The sequence below is a fragment of the Pempheris klunzingeri genome, chromosome 2 (assembly GCF_042242105.1).
Source record: "Pempheris klunzingeri isolate RE-2024b chromosome 2, fPemKlu1.hap1, whole genome shotgun sequence".
NCBI classification, from domain to species: Eukaryota; Metazoa; Chordata; class Actinopteri; order Acropomatiformes; family Pempheridae; genus Pempheris; species Pempheris klunzingeri.
Genome location: NC_092013.1, coordinates 11,560,822 through 11,583,313, shown reverse-complemented (window position 1 = coordinate 11,583,313; position 22,492 = coordinate 11,560,822). Strand labels below are relative to the sequence as shown.

General features: G+C 41.6%; 1 protein-coding gene across 1 annotated transcript; it reads right to left on the bottom strand.

The window, feature by feature from the left end:
- Positions 1-3,865: 3,865 nt before the first annotated feature.
- LOC139211702 (sodium-dependent neutral amino acid transporter SLC6A17-like) lies at positions 3,866-13,301 on the bottom strand. The gene is made up of 11 exons (XM_070842036.1): positions 12,879-13,301; positions 10,261-10,418; positions 9,140-9,266; positions 7,182-7,363; positions 6,976-7,086; positions 5,973-6,214; positions 5,342-5,534; positions 5,054-5,246; positions 4,687-4,846; positions 4,366-4,528; positions 3,866-4,273 (listed from the first exon to the last, which is right to left on the bottom strand). The coding sequence occupies exons 1-11, from the start codon at positions 13,159-13,161 to the stop codon at positions 3,866-3,868; spliced, it is 2,220 nt and encodes a 739-aa protein (XP_070698137.1). The 5' UTR covers positions 13,162-13,301.
- Between the last annotated feature and the right edge of the window lie 9,191 nt (positions 13,302-22,492).

The following is a 22,492-nucleotide window of genomic DNA, read 5'->3' as shown; positions in this document are numbered from 1 at the left end:
CAAAGACCTTCCCAGATTTCGATCATATCCCAGATTATTTGATTATCACATTTCCTATGTAAACTTTTGACTCAGTTTTGCAAAATAAAAATCCAGAAATCTGACAGTAGCTTGTCCACTCTTTATTATTAATATTTTTGGTGATGTTCACAATTTTTACAATAATTTGTCAGTATCATACAATCATAATATGACTGAGGAGAGAGAGAGAGAGAGAGAGAGAGAGAGAGAGAGAGAGAAGCTGTAAAGGGACATTTCTAAATGTGTCTCTTGTACAAACAGTGCTTGAAACGTGTGCTCAGTAAGGCCCTGCACCCACAGGTAATAAGAAGGAACATAGTCTCACACACACACCCGCACACACACATTTATTATATATACAGACACATACACATACACATACACACACACATACACACACTCCAGCACTTGTAAGGAATCATAGTATCCCTTTGGCTGTAAGGGGCAGTTCCTTATAATTGCTATTAACTGACACTAATGTGTCTTTCAGCCTAAATTATTCTTCAGTTTAATAACTTGATATTGCTTTTACACAGATCTTGAGTTTACTGCTATCAGGACAACAAAACAAATGCTATCTTTTTTGCAGTCCTAGTGAAAAAAGTGCATAAATCACATTCAATAATACTTTATGTTACATTTACTGCTAAAACAGTTACTGTTTAAGACATTGATATACTTCACACGGATAAAATCTATCTCCAGAATAGTTTGATTACACAAGATTATTTACAGATTTGGACCTCAGAGAGCTCTCTACATGATGCACTCTCAGCAGGAAGTGCCTGGCTCACACAGACTAAAACAAGACAAGAGATGAAACAAGACTTAAGGCTTTTAGCCACACTAGCAGTAGTGAAAGACAGTGATGTCCTCAACTCATAGAGAGAAAAATTATTGAAGGGATGAAAATTGAAGAGACGTATTTGGTGTTCTTAGATCAGCCACTAGAGGGCAAATAATGTAAGAAGAACTTCCTGGTTAGTAAAGATAGTTAGACTCAGTCAAAGTGAGCTGGTGCACAAAAGTCAAAACCCAATAAACCTAATCTGCAAAAACACTCCAATAATCAAATTATATGGAAGTTATATGGAAAGTTTGCTATATGTTCATTCTGAATGCACTCCTGATTTGACTTTAAGCTCTACTTCATCAGGCTCAGCTGTGAACCTAAATCATATTTTTTGTTAAAGTAATTACTTCCTCTGACTTTTAATTCCAAGTCTGAGATGTTGGGAATTTTCTAACAGCAATAAGTTCTCACATTAGTGTGAAAAAACAATAAAAATATCAACAAACTTTTGGCAAAATGTCTGCAAGCTGCGCTTACAGTAACATCTAAATCCAATACTGTCACTAATATAATCAATCCAGCTAATTTAAAATGAGATATGCAGTGTTTGTTTGTGCCTTATCTCACTTCTTAACGAACCATTTTGAGAAACGCCCCAAAAAACAGCTAATTTAGGCTGCTGAAACCACTCAGCTGCTAGCAGTGGGCTTACCAACACACAATAACAGGTTTTTCTGTTCCTCACATTGACATCGTGTGAAGGCAGAACTGGAGCTGAAAGCATCTTAACATGCAGGTAACTATTTGATTTGTTGGCATGCTGATATTCTATATAACATTTAACATGTTAGCTGTTTGTGTGCTGCAGATGAATGAGTCAGAGGATTCATAGGAAACCACAGGCGGTGAGTGCAGATGTGGCTAGTGTGGCTAAAAGAAGCAGACCAGTAAAGCTAAAGCGGACACAGGTGAGCCGACGCCACCTTACACCAGGTGCAGCCAGACAAACGGACGCAGTTCTCACGAACACAACAGAGAACCAGCTGCTGCCCAAACAAGACTTGACTTCACATCACACACTATGGCCTCCTCCCAGCAGCATTTTCACATCCCACAACAAGAATCAGCTACATGAACTACAAAATAGATAAGTCCTTAGATATACAATTTAAATAAGCATCACACAAGATGAAAATATACAGTATATATATATATATATACTGGTCACTTTTAAAAGATAAATCTTTGTTCATCACACCTACATACACTGCAAATATACAGGAATATAAATATAGTCCATTTAATCCTTAACACAATGGCTTTGAACACTGTGATAAAAAAATAAATAAAGGTATCCTCTTCCATGTAGTTGAGTGTGCTCAGTTTGAACGTGTTGACAGTTTTGCACAACTATTCACTATCGGCGTGTAGAAAAATGAAACAGGTTTAGGGAAAGATGTCCGTCTTAATTGTTTTTACCCGTTCAGACTGTCTGCTGACAGGTTTGACAACCAGGAGTCAGAGATCTTCATCCCAAAAGGGGCCGTGGCGTGACGTGACTGAGTTAACGCTACTGTCTGCCTCAATAACACTTCAAGAGGTTTATTAACATTTCATAAGTATACAGAAAAGGTGTGAATGTGAGCGTAATGTGTTCATGCATGTTTTTGTTTCTGAGTCACTGAGGTTCATACTAAGTTAGCTGACGAGTTCGATTTTTCTGTAATTTGGATTTTCGTTCCTTCGGTTCTTAAATCTTTTGGTCCATTTCTGATTTTTCTGTTTCATGTTCATTAAATTTGTCATCCATAGTGAACATAGTTTGTGCTCTGATATAAATACATATTGCTTATTCATTGTGTGGGATATATTTGACGGCAGCAATTCTATTATTTTCTGCTTGTGCAAAAATATTCCAACCCATAGGTCAGCAGTTAGGGTTAGTGATTCACTTGTGCACAATGATTGTGTAAAATCTCCCGTGTGCTTTTGTTGGAGGAAAGTCAAAATTGCATCAAGCAAGGAATGGACATCTATTTCAAAGTCACAGTCTCTTTGTAGTTCACGTTCAACACAATTCAGCACGTCCTTTCTGTTATTCTGGAGAACAAATATACAGACTTCAAGTGTTTTGTTGTCTACTTCTTACTCTTTGGTGGAGAAACTGAAATGAGTGATTTCCACAAGTTAAACCGTGCATGTGGTGGAGGATGATGAAGACTGTGGATGTAGAAAAAAAATTCTTATTATCCTATATTATATCACTATACTGTACACTGCTGTTTACAGAATGACAAGAACTATACTGGCTACACACAAAACACAGCAGAGAATGGGAATGGAACATAAACGGATGTCTTTAAGCAGCCTTTAGCGTAGTTTACGACAAGTAGTGTTTTTTAGTTCTGACGTACTGCATCTTCTCACTGAAATCACTGCATTAGATTTGATAGAAACGAAGTCGTTTGGTGTTTGACTGTATGGCTTTAACACACAGTACCACTATGGAGGGCAGCAACACTGACAGGCTTTAAACCCTGAACGAGTTAGACTGACATTCATCTTGTTTCTCTGTGCCAGTGTACTGAGTGAAAACCTGTTGACCAGCAGGACGACACCGGCTGCTCTACATTCATTCTTTCAGATCCCCTGCACTGTGCAGACAGGGATGTGCATTAAACTGTGCGGGCGGGCTGTGTCTGCTGAGGATCCTTATACTAAGGCAAAGAAAAGCAGATCACAGAACTTCATCTCAAACCCTGTGATGGTAAATGCAGAACGGACGCCGATGTACAGTGAGTCACTGTCAATATCGGCCTGATTTTCTCTGTTTGATCTACTGCAAGAAGTGAACTTTTTTTTTCTCCTGCTGCAGGTGGTTCCTTGGTGTTACTTTGGGGATAAATTGGGCGGCTACATACAGTTTGGTGGTGCTTGCGTGGTGGCAGTGGTGGGGGTTCTCTGTGCTGCAGCTACCCCCCGTGGAGACTTTATGGCTGAAAGGTAAACTGTGCTACAGATCTGGATGTCAGATGAGAGTTTGGACAGCAGTCAAGAGTCGGACTCAGGCATGGCGGGCGTGGTTGGTGTAGTCGGCGTGGTGGGGCTGATGGCAGCGTTCTGGTAGCTCGTGCCGTAGCAGCTGTTTGGAGACAGAGAGTTGGGGTCTAGAGGTTTGTTTCCTGCTGGGGTCAGGTAGGCTTTGCGAACCGGCACTGCTGGCGGCGCCTCGCCGGGCTTGGTGCCGAGGATAAATCTGGCCTCGTCCTGCTCCTCCAGGTTGGAGATGTCCTTCATCATGGTTTTACGGTAGGAGACAGAAAGCTTGTTGGAGCCGTCTGACATGAGGTTGAAACGACGGGCGATGAAGACAATGGGGAGAGGAAGCATGGCCACAACGATGAGAGCGAAGCACATGACCAGTGCCCAGGTAGGGTAGCTCTGGAAGCGTTCCTGAGCCTGCAGACACACACACAGAGGGTGAAGTGATTATGTGTCACTTCAAAAGAAATCCAAAAGAAAAACAACACACAGACACACGGCAGACTGACCAGCTCTTGGACCCAGGCGTTGTATCCCGGTGGGCTGATGGCCATCTCTATGACAGTGGCTGAGATGAGCACAATGAGACATAGAGGGGAGACGTACTTCCACAGGTAGAAATATATCTTACATGGTCGGAAACCCAACATGTCCTCAAGATCCTGCATGAACCTGACGGAGACAGAGCAGCAAACAAATTACACCAATGATTATGTCCCTTTATATAATATCAGGTTTATCCAACAGTCCCAGTGAATATTTTTATTCCTATAATATAGATTGCAGCATATTGGACTGCACACACACACACGAACTACAGCTAGCTGTACCTTTTTGTGCCGTAAATCCAAGCGACAGAGAGATTTTCCAGTATGACGACTACAGTGAGAGGCAGTCCGGCAGAGTAATCATCAAACATGGTGACAAAGTAATTCCCTGAGCGCTGAACGAACAACAGGCCACAGAAGAAGGCCACAATGCAGCAGCACACTGAAACAAAACCAGAGAAGAAGGAAGAGAAATGGTTTCATTCCATTATCCTGTGATTGCTTTGCATTCGGTACACTCAGAAAAATTTTACAAAGCCTGATGGAGCCAATTCCCAAACGTGCTTTCATGCTGTGCTGAGTTTTAGGGCGTTTTGACTACTAATAGAATATAATGTCCTGACTGTGAGAGTCAGTGGGGGAAGTTTACCAGTGAAAAGCTCCTTCTGGACCTTGTAGGTGTCGAGGACAGGCGTGGTGATGCCGGTCATGGTGCCGATCATGCTGCCCAGACCGAGGTTGATGAGCATGAAGAAGAACATGACCGACCAGAACGGAGAGGCCGGGAAATGGGTCATGGCCTCTGTGAAGGCAATGAAGGCCAGGCCGGTGCCCTGGACAGACTGCAGAGAGACGGTCAGATGAGTAAGGTCAGGTAGTGGACAGACAGGTGTATAAAGAGTCGAATATATGAAATGAGACTGTGCCAATGACTCGCCTTGTTGAGCTCGTCCTCCAGGACACAAGGCTCCAGACCCAGCTTGGCGAAGCTGTCCTCCTTCACCGTCTTGATGACCCCGTACATCTCAGCGTAGTCTGTCACGGTGAGATGGGAGAAGTTTACATGTGGCGGGATCAGATCGTGACTCAGGACGTTGGAGTTGAGGTATCCCAGGATCTTCTCTGCATTCCTACGCAGATAAAATAAAGGAATCAAAGTCACTGTTAATGAGTGGGTATGTTGACATATCTAAGGTTCTCGACACAGTGCGGAGAACATATTTACAGGATGATACAGATTCATACATCTACACAAAGATGAATACAAGCAAACTTAAATATGTCCATATCGTATACAGGCATCTAAATACAGATTGTTATGTATTGTAGATAAAGGCAGGACACAGAATGATGGAATAAACACTGTATGAATAATGAATTACACAAAGTTCAGAGCAGGGCTGCAACTAATGATTATTTCCCTTGTAGATTAATGTGTTCATTATTTTCCAGATTAAGCGATTAGTTATTCGATTTATAAAATCCAAGATAAAGTCCAAGTTATTTTATGGTCTAGATTTTATGACCCACACACAGTATGAATGATGTTTTGAGGATGAATAACTTACTCCACGACACACTTTTCGTTCATGATGTTGGCCTTGAAGCCCAGCACAGCGAAAACCACCAGAGTGGCCAGAATAGAAGTGAGGAAGTTAATGACGGAGACGAGCACTGCATCAAAATGACAGTTGTTATCGATCTTGTTGTAACTGGAGAAGGCTATGACTCCTCCGAACCCCAGACCCAGAGCGAAGAACACCTGGGTGGCCGCCTCCCTCCACACCTGAGGCTCCAGCATCTTCTCCAGCTGTTAGAGAGAGAGAGAGAGAGAGAGAGAGAGAGAGAGAGAGAGAGAGAGAGAGAGAGAGAGTCACTTTATAATGTTTAAAATCAAACAATCCAAATACTGGACAAGAAGCCTATGAGATCACATCATTGTCATTTTCTTAAGAAAAAAATATGTGAAGTTTTGATGATTTCATTACATTTGCTAACCTGAAACTCATCTATAACAGCCTACACAATCAGTTTCAGGCTCAGTAACACATGGAGCGTTCAATGGAAACTATAAGGTACCCCCTGTGTAAATCCTCATTTGGACAAACAGCCTTTTCCTTTTGGGGGATCAATATGTGGAATAGCTCACCTGCTGAACTCAGACTGGATCCTGATCACTGGATCATTTTAAAACTAAACTGAAACAGTTTCTGAAGAAGTAGCAGCCATATAATCATGAATGACCTGGTGGTTTTTGGTGTTTTACGGTGTTGTATTACAGTATTGTTTTGTCTGTATTTTTCTGTGTTTTTAATGTAGGCTACATATTTATTGTTGAGCTTCAGTTTTGCACTTTCTCTGGTGTATTTGTTTTATCTATTTTTAAAAGCCCATCTAGTGTCGGGTGTTTCAAATTATCTTAGGTTAGAAATGCTGTGGTGTGAGGCATTGGCTTATGCTTCATACTTGTCCCTATACAAATAAATATGAAATAAATAAACATGGATATTGAGCATGTGTCAACATGTCTGATTAAAAATACTTGGGGGGAAGCAAATCTGAGCGTCTCACCTTGGGAGTGAACATGTGAGCGATACCATCCACTGATCCCTTCAGCATTAAGCCCCTGACCAGGAAACAGAACAGCACCACATAGGGGAAGAGAGAGCTGAAGTACATCACCTGTTATTGTGGGAAAGAAACAGACATTCAGGAAAGGGAGCCCAGTGGTCTCCTTCACATTTTTCTCCCATCACATCATCCAGCCTTTCCACTACCTTCCCAGAAGAGGCGATCCCTCTAATGACGGCGAGGCACACAATGATCCAGGCCACAAGCAGAGATAGCGTCATTTTGATGTTGAGGCCGCCGCTCTCTGCGATGGTGCTGGTGGTGTTCAGGGTCTGACGGTACCAGAAATAGGTCGTAGCTGAGCTTTTGTCACATTCTGGCTCCACAACTGTATGTTTTGCAGGCAGAAGGAGACAGAGCTTTAGAGTGGGTGATAATAAAGGAGCAGAAATAGGTGTGAAGATGCAGCAGCGAGGCTTGGATGTCGCAGAGAGGGCAGAGGGAGAAATGTAATGAGATTGAGAGTGTTTGCTCTGGGTCAATATCTCAATTCTCTGCTGGTTTACACCTCTCAGACGTAAAGTGAGTCAAACAAGGTCATCTGTGTGCTTGGTATGCAAAGCATGAACCTCCAATTCACAACACCTGAGTTTTTTTTAAAAAAAAAATTCAGCACACACACAGTATACTGTTTGTTACCTTGGGGGAAATGATATATACTGTGTGTGGCTGAGTTTAGAGTCAGCAGTGTTGCGGTGCTCCACACATTATTGCAGATTGCTGCAGATTTATCTCTGCTGATGAACACACTCATCTGACACAGACACCGAAGCGCACACTCATGCAGGGAAAGCTCTTTATAGATGAATGACAACCTAAATCTGATGAAATTCATCGTTTATTAATAGTCTGGTTCCATCTTGATGCTTTGTCTGGATACAGATGTTTAAAAAGCGCAGACACAATGTTTCTGTGCCTCCAGTGAAATATTTTACATTCTGCTGCTGTCCTTCAGCATTGGCGTCCTTCAGTCTGAGTGGCTGAGTCTCTGCTCCACATCTTTCCGCTCGCAGCGTCAGCCTTGCTGAGTCATACACATGCTGAGTATCTCTCGGCTTCCCCAGGGTTATGTTATTATCGCCTCTAATCAATCTGGGGTTTTAATCTGAAACATGTCAGTGAAGTTGTGACAGAAAGTTGTAATGAAGTTAAGACGGTTTGTCTGATCTGTTTATTGTTGGCTTGTCAATAGACTGAGGCTGAAGGGACTCATGCACAGCAAATTTAATCCTGAAGCTTGCAGCGTGGTGACCCAGTGAGGATTTATTGTGAGCACCATATATGTACTATTACAGAGATTGACCATAACAATGGCATGAATTGATATTGTTCCAGACATCACATAATCCTGAAAATGTATGCACTCTTCATATTTGATGAAAGCTTTAATCTACTGTAACGGCATTTGGCTGGTCAGTATTACAAAGAGCCAAAATAGCTAAAAGACTGCATTTATCTACTTAGTTGTGCACAGATGGAACACGCCCCACTTACTTTCAAATCTGAATTACAGTAAAAACTCTCTTGTGCCTTTCATTGATTCATTTCTTCTAGTCACATGTATTTCTGCAGTGAAATTGTTTTTCCTGATAATGAATTCTAGCCATGTTAGCATGACATGATGTGGTCTTCTACCACTTTGGTGCAGACTGAAATATCTCAATAACTGGAAATGCAGGGTCATGACAGTTTGTATAGACACTTGTGGTCCCCAGATGATGAATCCTTTGGTGATCCCCTGACTTTTTCTCTAGTTGCACCACGAGGTTAGCATTTTTTGTCTTTAGTGAAATAGATATGAAATATCTCCTAAAAAAACTAACACCAGCCTAAAATTAGGTTTGTGGTAAATAGCAAATGTTAGCATGCTAACATGCTAAACTAACACAGCAAACACGACCTGCTTTGCATCAACATGTTTGCATTGTTATTGTGAGTGTGAGCTGCTTTTGTTTATTTGTGTTCTATTATATTTCACATCATTCTTTTTTTAAATCATTTTAATTCTCTCCTCATTTAAATGTTGTTCTAACACATTCATTTGCTTTATGCAAGGCACCTTACAGTAAATCGCCTCTGTATAGCTTTGTTAAATGTCACTCACTGGCAAGAGTCCCGTTCTTTCTGATCGGACAGTCACTCCATGGAAGAGGATACTGGAAGGACTGGAAGAAATAGAAGATGCTCCAGCCGATGATCACATTATAGTAGAGACCCACAAAGCCACACACCTAGATAGATAGATAGATAGATAGATAGACAGCATACGTTACAGAAAGAGAAATATGGATTTCATACTTTAAACCTGCACTAAACTGTATAATAAGATCTGTACAGTGTGAGAAAAACATGTAAATGAGGAGGCGTGCTTTCTGCTTGTCCCATGTTGCTGTCAGTCTTCTGAGCAGTGATGCCAGCCAGGACATTCAGGAGCTAAATAAGGCTGAGGAAAGCATGAATAATTTAAGTGCTCTCTTTTCAACACTGATCTTCTATGAGATATTTATAGCTACTTCTGCGCCAGCCGTGCAACTCTAAAGAAAGGCTACCTTTCATTCTCAAACACGAAAATATCTCCCATAAACCCAAGAGAGGCTGAGGCAGTGTGAAGGCTGCTGTGGTGACTCCAGATGTTCCAGACTTCCTGTAACTTTATCCGGCTTATTGCCATATCAGTTTAATGGTTGGTGCACACTATAAACATGCACAAGACATACGAAACCATACCATCATTTAAAATAAAGGGCCAAATTATCTTAGATAGATAGATAGATAGACAGATAGATAGATAGATAGATAGATAGATAGACAGATAGATAGATAGATAGATAGATAGATAGATAGATAGATAGATAGATAGATAGATAGATAGATAGATAGATCGACTTTCTCATGCAGAAAAAGGCACTTTCATAAATCACACAGACAGAGCAGTGGCCTGTTTTTTTTTCTTTCCATTTCTATCCTTAAACTGGTGCACATTCAGCAGATGTGCTTCTGTTTAACTGCAGGGTTTGGCATCTGTTCCCCCATTAAAACCTCCCTGATTCGTATCAGAGGGCCCACACTTTGTCTCGTCACCTCACTGCTGTCAAACTGCTTTTCTGCTGCCCACCAGATGAAGCATTACCAAAAGTATGCTTTAGCCTTACAGCTATAAAGATGATATATGATTGTGATTTACAGTGATTAAAGAAAAACATAACATCAATACATTTCCCTTACCATCAGACTGGACATCCCAATCCCACCAAGACTGGGACAGACATAATTCCAGACCCCGATGCTCCCACGTCGGATCTTCTGACCCACAGCCAGTTCCAAGAAGAAGAGCGGGATGCCGATGATGAGGAGGAGGATGAAATAGGGGACCAGATAAGCACCTGAAAAACAGGGAGGCTTATTGAGCTTATACTGTACTTTGTGTGAAGCATTTCAAGGCAAACATGCCAATTTGTACAGGAGACACTCATCCAGGAGAGAGACCAGGGGAAGTGATATGTTTGATTGGCAAACGGACACAGAAAAAGGTCTGTCTTCAATTCTAATGACTTTTGTTGCTCTATTTGACAGTTGCCACAGACACAAAAGACATTTCTGAAAGAGTAATAAGCTAAAGTACTTAACAGAAATAGAGCTATTATGTCTATTATGTCTTTTTTCTGTAAGACTATATAAGATTGGAGTTGTCCTTACAGATTTAAGCCCATCTTTTACTTAAAATAACATACCTTTAACTATAACCATCACAGAAACCTGCTGGAGATTTTAACATGCTATTCTACTGTAGCGGTGTGGTCTTTTACACAATGTGATGAGGATAAACAATGTTTAATATGACCAACAATTTTGCACCAGTTTAACTTTCAAAATGATGTGATTCAGTCAGATATATTTAACCCACCACCCCTCCTCCCGCACCCAGCTCCTCTCAAATGTAACATCCTCGGCTGCACTGACGAATATTCTTTGAATTTCAATTCAATATTGATGGAAGTCTAAATTTGTCCCTATGCAGCTTAATCCGGAGAGGCATAATCAGGATGCAACTATGTTTTATGTGTGAAGGGTTGAATCATTATCCGGGACTTATAGCAGGCAAACATGTACAACTATTAATACATAAAAAGTAGAAAGCGGCACACACTTTATTTAGAGTAATGAAGCGGACAGGAGAGTGAAAGCGAAAGGCTACATCAAGACAGCTGAAACGGAGAAGGATAGTGAGGTTAAATGTAGTGAGAAGTTTTGGGCCTTTGCCAGGATCCTCAAATCAGCTTCTCGCAGCTCAACACCATCACAGGTCATTTAAACTGGAGCCTGATAGATATTGCATACGACAGAGTCACGAGTATAAAGATGTGACGAAGGGGAGAGAGATGATTGAGGATGTGGACATGACGAGGAGGAGAAATAACAGAAATGAGAGCGGAGATAACTCCCAAACAACACAGACCTTTAATGTGTCTGTAATTGGCTGCCAGACAGAAAATTACCGAGTGAAAAATGGCCTCTCGCCAGGTCGCATTATCTGATTGGTCTGAGAGTCTGCTGTCAGTAAATCCTCTCTATAGGCAATAAATCCTGCCTATATGCAGTAAAACAGACATGGGCACTAAAGCAGCAAACACAAAAGACCTTAAAGATGTAGAGCAATGTAAGCGGGCGCGCGTCTATCAAATCATGATGACCAGGTGCTTTTCTTTTCATCGAACACAGGTTTACAGTGTGTACGCCTACGATTACATGCACCCCAGACAAAAATAAATCCTCATCACTATACAGTTACATTCTTTTTTTTTCTATCGAGCCTTTTTCTGTTTACCAGAGTATCAGTTGAGCGCAGCCTTCCATGCCGACAGTAGTAATCAATAGTGCAGCTATATTTAGACATGTCTGTTTTCTGCACCATGCAGCTGCTCTCTTGGGCACTTCTGTGCTGAATGGAAGAGGCGTGTAGTGAGTGATGGACAGGGTTACTGAGCCACTAAAGGTGAACAGCTAGACAGGGAGCTTAGCAAGAAGCTGAGTAAACGTTGACTTCAGACACTTCATATTTGAGTCTGAAAGATTTCAACAACAGATTACTTATGTTTCACAGGTCTGAGCAATACTGTCATGATCGATATGTGCTCATACAAATATGTTTCCCATATCTGGAAATATTTTGATATGGAAACAATATGCAAAAACACAAAATGCACATGTAACTTAATCACACAGCAACCGTTTTTAATTACAAACTATTTTGAATAATTTAGATAACAGTAACCATACTATATAATTCCACTGAAAGCTGGTAAACGATGATATTGACTTATTGCTCAGTTCTTATGTCAAAGGCAATGGTGGAAAGACACTTAAAAATTGTTTTCTGTATGTTATGGTATGATCTGTATTTATTAATATACTTTTAAATGAGGAAAATGACACCCATACAGGAAAACAATTTTGTGTTTCACTTCATATATTAATTTTATGTGATTAGTCCAGGTCCATTTACCTTGTGCCTTGTATTATACCATTTTTTAAATATTCAGATACCATTAGTGTTTGTTAATAGAGAAGATACAACATTCCAGTGAAAGCTGGAGGACACTGGTTGTTTTCAGGCTTTTGTTCTCTGTGTCCCTACCATAATGTGCAATGTATCATCATCGTCTACTTGTCACTAATACAAAAGGTCATGATAATATCCCACCACTTTGGGATCTAAGATAGGATGAAGTCACTGATTTTGAAAACATCTGAAAAGTAAAGGCAGTCTGTAGTAAATGTATACTTCAGCACAGTGTCAGTAAATGCCATCAGTTACTTTGTGCCTTGTGCATCGCTGCGCTCACCTCCTCCATTCTTCTGGCACAGGTAAGGGAAGCGCCACACATTGCCAAGGCCCACAGAGAAGCCCACCTGGGCCAGGATGTACTGCAGTTTGCTGTTCCAGGCGGGGCGCTCATCATTTTCAGGCACCTCTATCTGCGGGACCTTCTTCCCAGCGGCCCCGCCGACATTCAGGGAGCTGCTCTTGTAGTCGAGCGGCTCCTCGTTTGCGAGCAGGTCAGCCACGGACTCTGTAACGTGCTCATGGCTCTGCTCGCGCTGCGTCACCTTGCTGTTCTTAGGCATTGGGGTCGGGAATGGGGTGGGGGTGGAGAGACAGAGAGAGAGACAGAGAGAGAGAGAGAGAGACTAGTAGGAACAGGAAGAAGTGAGAAGAGAGTTGATAAGAGATGGATGGATGCAGCTATAAGGGAGATGCTGAAGAGTGACCTCTGCAGTTTCAGGTCTGGGCCTCAGTCCTGCATCAAAAAAACAGAAAGGTCAAATGGAAAATTGTGCCTCAATGACATCATCATGATTAAAATGCAATAATCTTCTATTGTCGGACAAAAATGTCATAAATAGTCCACATTTTAATTTGCGGTTTGTGCCCCATGACGAGGCTCATTTGTGCAGTAGTTCTAAGCCTCCTTGTTCTGGGTGTGATCTTTAAATAACACTTCACAAAGTCACTGACACAATTATTCCTCAATTTAGTGCTTGGTTAGGCTCGTAACAAGACACTGGATTGTAACACATGGTTATGCCTCTCCAGAGCCATGAAGGATGTCAACATACAGACAGGAGACCATTCGTCACACCTGCGTGTTAACCTGTTTTTTTCAACAAAAAAAGACCCAAGTAGGGACTAGAAAAGACGGTTCTGATACTGAAAAATACTGAGCTAAAAAAACACTACCACAAATACAAACAAACAAACAAAGCACCACAGCTCTTTGTCTCTCATGCAATGTTTTAGGTTCCAAAAAATTCCCAATCCTGCAAATTGTTCTATTTAATTTCCCTGTTCTGCAAAGCTTAACTTCAGCGAAGCTTTTTTTTCCCCTATAAATCCCCTAATCCTCTGAAGCCATGCTGCAACATCCATCCTCACCCCTCTTTCAGGGAGTGGTTGGTTCAACCCAAACGTAATGGAGGAAGTGAACATGATGCTTTGGATGAAGTGCCGTCATGTGTTCTCTTGATCCACATCACGAGTCCCTGTGTAGACTCATTACTTATTGACTGAATCGTTTCTCCATTATAAAAATCTGTGGTCCACTGAAATGCAAAACTGCAAAGCTTGTCGGTTATTTGAGCTGGAGGAAAAGATAAAGAATAAACTCTGTCTCTAATATAATATAATAAACTCTTTCTACTCTCTGTGTTGGTAGGGACTGGTCACCACAGTCTGTGAAAGCAGAGGGAAAATGTAGAGCGTAAGTAAACAATAGAGAACTGGAGCTGAGTGAAGACGCTGCACCTCGAGTATGATGCAACAGCAGTGATGCACATGAGCCTCAATCGTCACAACACTCTCTGCTTACATCAGCCTAAAACTAACTCTGTTACTACCACAAATTCCACAAATTGCCCGAGCTCCACACAAACACTCTGAGAGCTCCTGCTGATCACCAGAAAGCTACAAACACTCAGAAATGCCTTAATTGGGGCTCAGGATGTGCATTTGCGTTTCCTGTTTGTGTGTTTTTCACCCCACAACAGATTTTCTCCTCTGTGCATGTCAAGATGAGCCTATGATGCAATAATCCACAGCCATTCACAAGTCTTCATAATCCTGTGTGCATTAACTGTAAAGCCCCCAGCGCTGCTTTTCTGTCTTGTCATTCAATCCCATCCTACAGTATACAAGACACGTAATATCAATCCGAAGCTGCACCCTCCAGCCAACGCTGAGAAATGAAAACACATCAGCTCACCCAACCAATAATCCCCAAAAACACACAGTTCAGACGACCCCGGCCGATGCTTAGAGTCTGACTGTGTGGGGCAATTTTACATCACATTAAAGGCGTGTTTTCCGAGTCGGGAAAAAGCCTTTGGCTGGGCCTGCAATGTTATCTTTCTCCTGTGTCCGTGAGGGATTGTGTCCTTGGAAGAGCTGTATTTTTATATTTCTTCTCTTTTTGTTCTTTTCAGAGATCCAAGGGAAATCATGCATATATGCAGGGCAATTCTTCACTACCACATACTGTACATCACTCCTGCTAAAAACGACCAAAAGTAAATGACTTGGACTCATGTTTATTCTGAACAAATGTCACATCCACGGCAGATGGTGAAACATAGAGTAATGTTCTGTATCAGGACAACAATGATAGATGATCTACAGAGAACCAGTTTGTCATGCAGCTATCGTCTTGCATAAGATGCTCTAAGATTACATGAACCAAGAGTAGAGATGACACTAACAATTGTTTTCATTATATTTGTATTGTTTTGATTCATCAACTGACTATTTTCTTCATTGATATATGAAATGTCAGAAAAGCCAAAGTTGGTGATCAAACCGCTTGTTTTGTCCCACCAACAGTTCAAAACCCAAAGATATCCCATCACATATGATAAAGAAAAGCAGCAAATCCTCAGAAATGAGAGGCTGGAGTAAGGACATGTTTGGTATTCTTACATACTATTTAAAAATATGCTCTAATCACATTGTGTTAAACGCAGAATGTGTGAATGACTATATATACTACTAAAGGTCTCTCTCACACCTAACACAGCTCTTCAGTCTGGCCACATGAGCACGTTTTTGCATAGAAATCTCTATTAAGAGATTCTTGTAACTTTCCAGCAGCAGCAAGTTCAACTGTGAACACATGCTCTTACACATCACTGTTTTCACGGTTGCTGTCATCACATGGTGTAGTGCACCATCAGTGATAAACGTGCATTTTCATATTTTTCTATTAGTTATATTTGAATAGACTGTAGTGAGGTTTCCACACATACTCAATATAACATGTAAAGTTAACCAGCAGGATGAGAGAGAGCAGGTATCAGTCCTGCTTACAGATCCTGTGATTACCAGCCTGTTTTACAGGTCCGAACACAGTTTGTGGTTGATTAGCTGTTTCACACTGGAAATTAAAAGTTTAAAGCCACTACGAACCAACACATTCCCACTTTACTGGCAACAGACTATTAGATCTCAGAGCTTAAAAAAGCACGGTGTACATCTACAGCATTAGGACATCAATTCACACAGTATTTTTTCTATAATGAAACTCTTTCAACTGTAAAATCCAGCTGAACAGAACAGCTGCAGGTTGTGGATGCCCTCACCAGTCAACACCACAGCACGGATCAGTCGCTGTGAACACCAGGTGACACATCTGGTGCTGATGCTGATAGCTCCAGCTCCGTGCCATCTCTGATTCCACTGCTCATCACGGGCGACGCGACGACTTTTAAACACAATCAAGGTCAAACGCGATTATTTTCTGACCTCTGTGTAAACCAGAGCGCATTTCGGGCATGCTGCAAATTGTGCACGATTGCAGACAACTTGGCGAGACTCGAAACAATCGCAGCTTTTTAACAAAGCAGCCGGAACTCTCTCCTGTGAACTTTCTGCACAAATAAACAAGTCTGCATCTGTTATAATCCAGGTGAAATTCACCTATCGCGCTGTTTCGCCTCTCAGAAAGAGATGCTCAGTGGAGGGATGTTAGAGGGGGAAAAAAATCTTTCTCACCGTGAGTCTTTTGGAGAATCAAGAATATCCAAGGTTTATTGTGAACGCTGAGGAAATCTGTAGAGAGGCATGAATACATCCGCTGGGCAGTGTGTCGGTGTGTTAGTGACTGAGCGCGCGCAGGACACTGGAGGACGCACGATCACATGCTGCTCTGCCTACAATTGACATGCAGGGTGGACAGTCCGGGGCGCACCGTGACGCACGGAGTGCTGCTCGTTACCAACAATGACAAATTCTCACCTGACACTCACTTGTTGTCGGAGGCTTCCGGTCGTCACAGCATCCCTGCACGACGGTGGGATGCTGAGAGAAGGAAAAAAAGAGGACAAAACTGCGCGGATTTGTCAAGGTTATCCACTCCTACCTGAGGAAGTGAGGGTCTGACGCGGGTTTTTCGTCATCCCTCGGCCAATTGATAAAAAATTTAAGCCATTCAACTGTGGTCTGTCAGGATAGCAGCATGGGACACACACACACACACACACACATATTTTAAAGGTGACAGAGATGGTGCTGAGGTTGCGTTCGCATAGCCACAACAACACAATGAGAATGTGATATAAGAAAAACTGCACAGATGAACAAAGCTTCTCCCAATGCTCATCAACGAATAAGCATTCATAGGCTAAATGAATAAAACTCATAATAAATACATGAACAATAAATGAATAACGCAGTGAAAGAAAAACACATGTATTATTATCATTACTATTATAACTTCTAACAGTGGTGTAAGAATACTCAGGTCATTTACTTAAGTAAAAGTAGCATTTTCATAGTGTAAAAATACTCTATTACAAGTAGGAACTCTGAATTCACAAGTAAAAGTACAAAAGACACTTAAAGCACCAAAGGAATGGGCCCTGTCAGTGTCAGGTTGTTACATTGTTGTTATTATATTGATGTTATTAATGAGGATTTAACATATAAGCAGGACTTTAATGCTGCACATGTAGTTGTCCTCATTCCAACTACTGTATTCCATGCATCCATTGTCGATACTGCCTGTCCTTAAGGGTTGGAGCCGATCCCAGCTAACTGCTGTATTTGGACAGTTTAATGAACTGATCACACAGAATGTGTTAACAGTAACAGCTGTCAAATAAATGTAATCATTTAAAAGTTCAATGTTTCCTTCTGAAATGTAGCGGAGAAGAAGTCTAAAGTAGAAAATGGAAAATACTCAAGTAATCTGCACTCTTTTAGGCCATAAGTCTTTTCTCAAAAGAGAATATATCGTATATGTAATTCTCCTCGTGGATCACTACTCTCTAATAATCTCTGACTAACAGCTTTATCACCTTCACCAAACTTTAAGTCCTGCACTGGGTGGTCATTTCTCTATGAAACACTGGACACGCGATACGATGGCAGCAGACACAGTCACCCAAGGGGCCATAAATCACGCACCGTCCACCAGAATATTCTCTAATACCACCGAGATAGGGGAGGAAAACATCACAGAGAGGCCATTTTTCATCCTGACCTTATGGATTTATTTCAGCCCCTCATTCCCACACGTCTGCCTCCCTGGTTGTCTTAATCAGATGTGTTTCCTCACTTGCTTCTTGATGCTTCTCTTCATCTGCGTAATTATCAAGCACATATATCATTATGGAGTTTGGTTCAAGTGATGATACATAACATAGGGGAGTAAACATGTGGAAATAAGTGGCTTTAAACTCTCTGTGAGAACAAAATACTGTTTAACAAGCACTGATACTGTTTGAACTGACAGAAAACAAGATACTGCACAGTTGAATCACAGCTCACATCTCACATTTCCAGTATTTGTGATTCCTTGCAGTAAGATGTTGATCAGACTGTTTTTAGGTTAAACTGAGACGAGGGTCTGATCTGTCTTATTTCCACAGCTGGTTCTCTCGATCTCTCTGTGACGCTTTTGACGCACCTTCTTTGGGTGGACTGCTGGGAGCAGTTGCCACAGCAACCTCAGGATCATATGACAGACTTTGTCTCGTCTCTGCACCCTCCTTTCTGCATTCGTCCCTCGATAAACTCTTTTCCCCTTTAGTTGGAGAACAACGGAATGCATTTCAAACATCCAGACACACGAGTGACCTGCTGGGTTTTCTCTCCTGTTAGTTTGTTTAAGGTCTCTGAAGTTTCTGTGGCATCCTATAGGTGACAGATAGAGATTAATGTGTATTTGATCCAAATCATGAGTCACACTGATACTTCCTCCTTTAGACATGTACAGTGGGTTAAAGATGACCGTCCTTAGTGTTTTCTCACCTTACTTTTGCTCCCACAATCTTTTTGTCACCTCGGCTCATGGGAGAAAAAAATCTAACAAGAAATCTCTGAAATGAAAAATGGAAGACAAGTCTAAGACAGCAAATTGTGCCTGGAACAAGACTATCAGGATGATAAGGCTCTAATAAAGCCAGATTAAGAACAAGGATTAAAATCATGCAACGTAGCAATGAAGTGATAGAACATTAACATTGTCTCCTTCCACTAAAACTAGTGCTGAAGTGCTCTTGATCAAGGCAGTGCAGCCTCAGCTGCTGCAGGGCATCTGCTAAGTGGGCAACGGTGTGTCACTCGCTCACGTTTTTCAGGGTTTTATTAAACCCGCATCAGCAGCCTTACAGGCCTGTGGGATTGTGGGCACAGCGGTGCTGCTGCCCTCTCTGGTTAGCAAATGACCGAACGGTCCCATCTGGGTTGGAGGAGCTGCAGCTTTGTTCTGCCTCCTCTTACCCCGTGTCCTTTTATTCATACCAGTATTTATTGTACCTACTTTTTTTTCAGTATCACTCCCACTGTGATACTCTGAGGTTATGCTAACATGCTGACAATGACAGTGCTAACATAATGATGTTAGCAGGTACAGTGTTTACCATGTTCACCATCTTAGTTTAGCATGTTAAAATGCTAACATTTGCTAATTAGCACTAAGTAACACAATGTACAGCTGAGGCTGATGGGGAAATCACTTTTGCAGTCATTGGTCATAAATCAGCATGCAGTATTGGACAAGTCTGATCAATTTTGAGGAGATGATGGTGCTAAATGAAAAGTCAGAGGGGCACCAGAGGAAATGTGTGTACCAAGTTCCAGTGGTTGTTGAGGCCTATCACTCAAAAACCACAAATGTCAAATGTTGTCACCATGTTGTGGTGGCGCTAGAGGGAAGATCAAGGGATCATCAGAGCCAGCAACATTCATCCTCTGAGGACCATGAACATCTGTAAAAAATGTCAAGGCAACACATGCAGTAGATGTAAAGATACTTTAGTCGTGATCGAAGTGGTGGACGAGTGATCAGGACTGTATTTGCTTCTCTAGAGCCTCACTGCCATCATGACTGGTACCTCGACGTAAAACTAATAAAACACCAGCAAAGACTAAGTGACAGTGTTTCCTGTCAGGGTTTAATTTAATCTCTAATAATAATAATAATCTCTAATACTTCTCTTTGGCAATGCTTCCCAGGCTGGGTGTTACTACACTCATTTGTTTCTCTTTGATTTCTTTCTATGAAGTTTATCTTGATCACTCGGCATTTTCATCGTCAGCATCACTTTCTCCTCTGCGGCATCCTTTCTCTTATTAGAAAGAATTTCTCCCTGGAATCTTTACGTTAAATATCCTCTGTGATTTTGGTTGTGTCTCATGGTCCTTGGTGCCTGACGTCACAGCACATTTCTACTCCTCTCTGCTGTTCACCTTCAGTCGCCTCTAACTTCATGTTGCCTCGCTTTCTTTTGTGCTCCCCCACGCCCACTACCTCTCACGTGCGCTCGTGCATTCTGCATCTGCACCACCTCATCCGCTCAGTACTTTTCCTTCACTCCAGTCTCATTTATATTCCTCCCTCCCCATCCCTTTCCTCCCCCTTCCTCCCCCTTCCTCCCTCCCTCCTGTTTCTCCCCTTGTGTTTTGCGCTGTCTGGGTCACTCTCAGCTCCTAAAAAAAGCTTCAGCCTGCACTGGGCTCTGTGGTGTCGCTTATCTAGTCCATTATTCTTAGCACAAGCACTTGAATAACGATAATTATATCTACACTGTATTTGCTGCCATTTGACAGATGTGATTGGATAAGTCAAAGCAGTCGGTGTCAACATTGTTTGTGATCAATGCACTGCTAATTCAATGACTCTTTTAGCCAGCAGTGTTAACACTACCTCATCCACATCATATAAAATCTATAAGATACTGTACTGTACAGTAACCAAACAAAATAAACACACTATTATAAGAAATGTTATAAATAAGACCTTTTCAAGTATAGTTCACCTTTCCTCATGTTTAATTAATGAACAAAGGGGTTTTATTCATGTATAATTTCCCATATGTCAAAAATCACTAAACCATCTTGAGTTTCTGTTTTATCTGTGGATGCATCCTCATAGTATTGTAGCATCTCCTGCTTTCCCAGAGTGCATCAGTGCACAGTGCTGTGCTGGTGCTGTGCAGGTGTTCACACCGTGGAGAAAGTGGGTCATGTTGGGCTCTAGCAGGCACACTGCAGCAGCATCCGGCAGCACGCCAAGACCGTGTGTTTATTTACTCATGTTGTGATAAAGAACATTTGTGTGAGGAGTCTCGTCATTAAATCAGCATCAGGATACGGTTCGACACGTAACAGATGAACGCATTTAAAAGCCAGCTGGGCGTCAGGATGCGCTGTACTGATGAGACACAGTAAAGCTGATTGTCCATTTTTCACAAAACGTGATGGGGAATTCATCAGGAATTTATACCTTATCCTTCAGCAGGTTAGACAGGTGAGGAATTGGTTGTCCTTTGGTTGGTTGATGTACAAACGGATCTGTGACAAAGCATCTGTCTCACATGAAAGCCAGAGTGCAGTGGGTCAGGCCATGCTGTTCACCTTAATGCGACACACAAAAATAGAAACTCATTTAAAAGCTGTTTTCCCCCACTAATCCTTGGCAGATTTCCCCTTTGACAGCTCATTTACAAAAAACCCCAGCGTGCCATTCTGTTTTAGATGGTTGTTAACAGATGAAATGCTTATCTGCTGCAGTATAGTCAAGGTTTCATATTTCTGTGAATTCATAGCAGCCTTTGTGAATTTGAGCTTGTCTAAAGCAGCGTTAAACTTAAATATGGTATTAAAAACTGCGTAGGTTGCTTCCTGGTGGTTATCCTCTATAGTGAAAAGGCACAGCTACTATAATTCCCTTTGATACATTTGCTCCCATTTTACATGTATGCACAATTTTAGTGACACACATCACTGATGGATGAATGCTTCGACTGCTCCATTTGATATGGACAGACACCTGACCTGGAAATTGGGAGGAGGTTTAAAGCAGGAACAAATGTCCCCCCTCATACCATTTTCATAGACACACATTTAAATACTGGATGGCAGATTGCTTTGCTAGGCCTGCGCAGCATCATGTGATGGTCTATAGAAGAACTTCACCAGATGGTCTCTCAAAGAGGGGCCAGTCCAGCTGACGGGGTTGAGGGCAAAGCTTCTGTCCCCATTTTTTGGACAACATAATCCCTTTAAAATACCCCTAAAGCACATTGCATTTTTTTGTAAGTATTGCTGGTGCAACAAGGTTGATGCAACAAATAATAGGGTCAGGCTCAGTGGAACAAAAAAGGGATTGAGATTAAAAGTTAACGAGTGCAAAGAATTCAAATAGATATGGCACAGATTTAAACCAGAAGGGTGATGAAGTCATTTCTGTTGAAAATGATCAAGATGTGATTATTTGTCATTTATACAGTGTGATTTGTAAAGGTGAACTTTGTAGGAAATTGATATGTATTTTCTGAAATAGCCTCGGCAAAAAGAACAGCATTTTATCAGCAAGCTCAGATAAAGACATGGAAATTAAGCTGAAGAAAGAGATATTTGCCTGCACGGGTGTGCATATACGTTTGAATGTGTGTCACAAAGGAA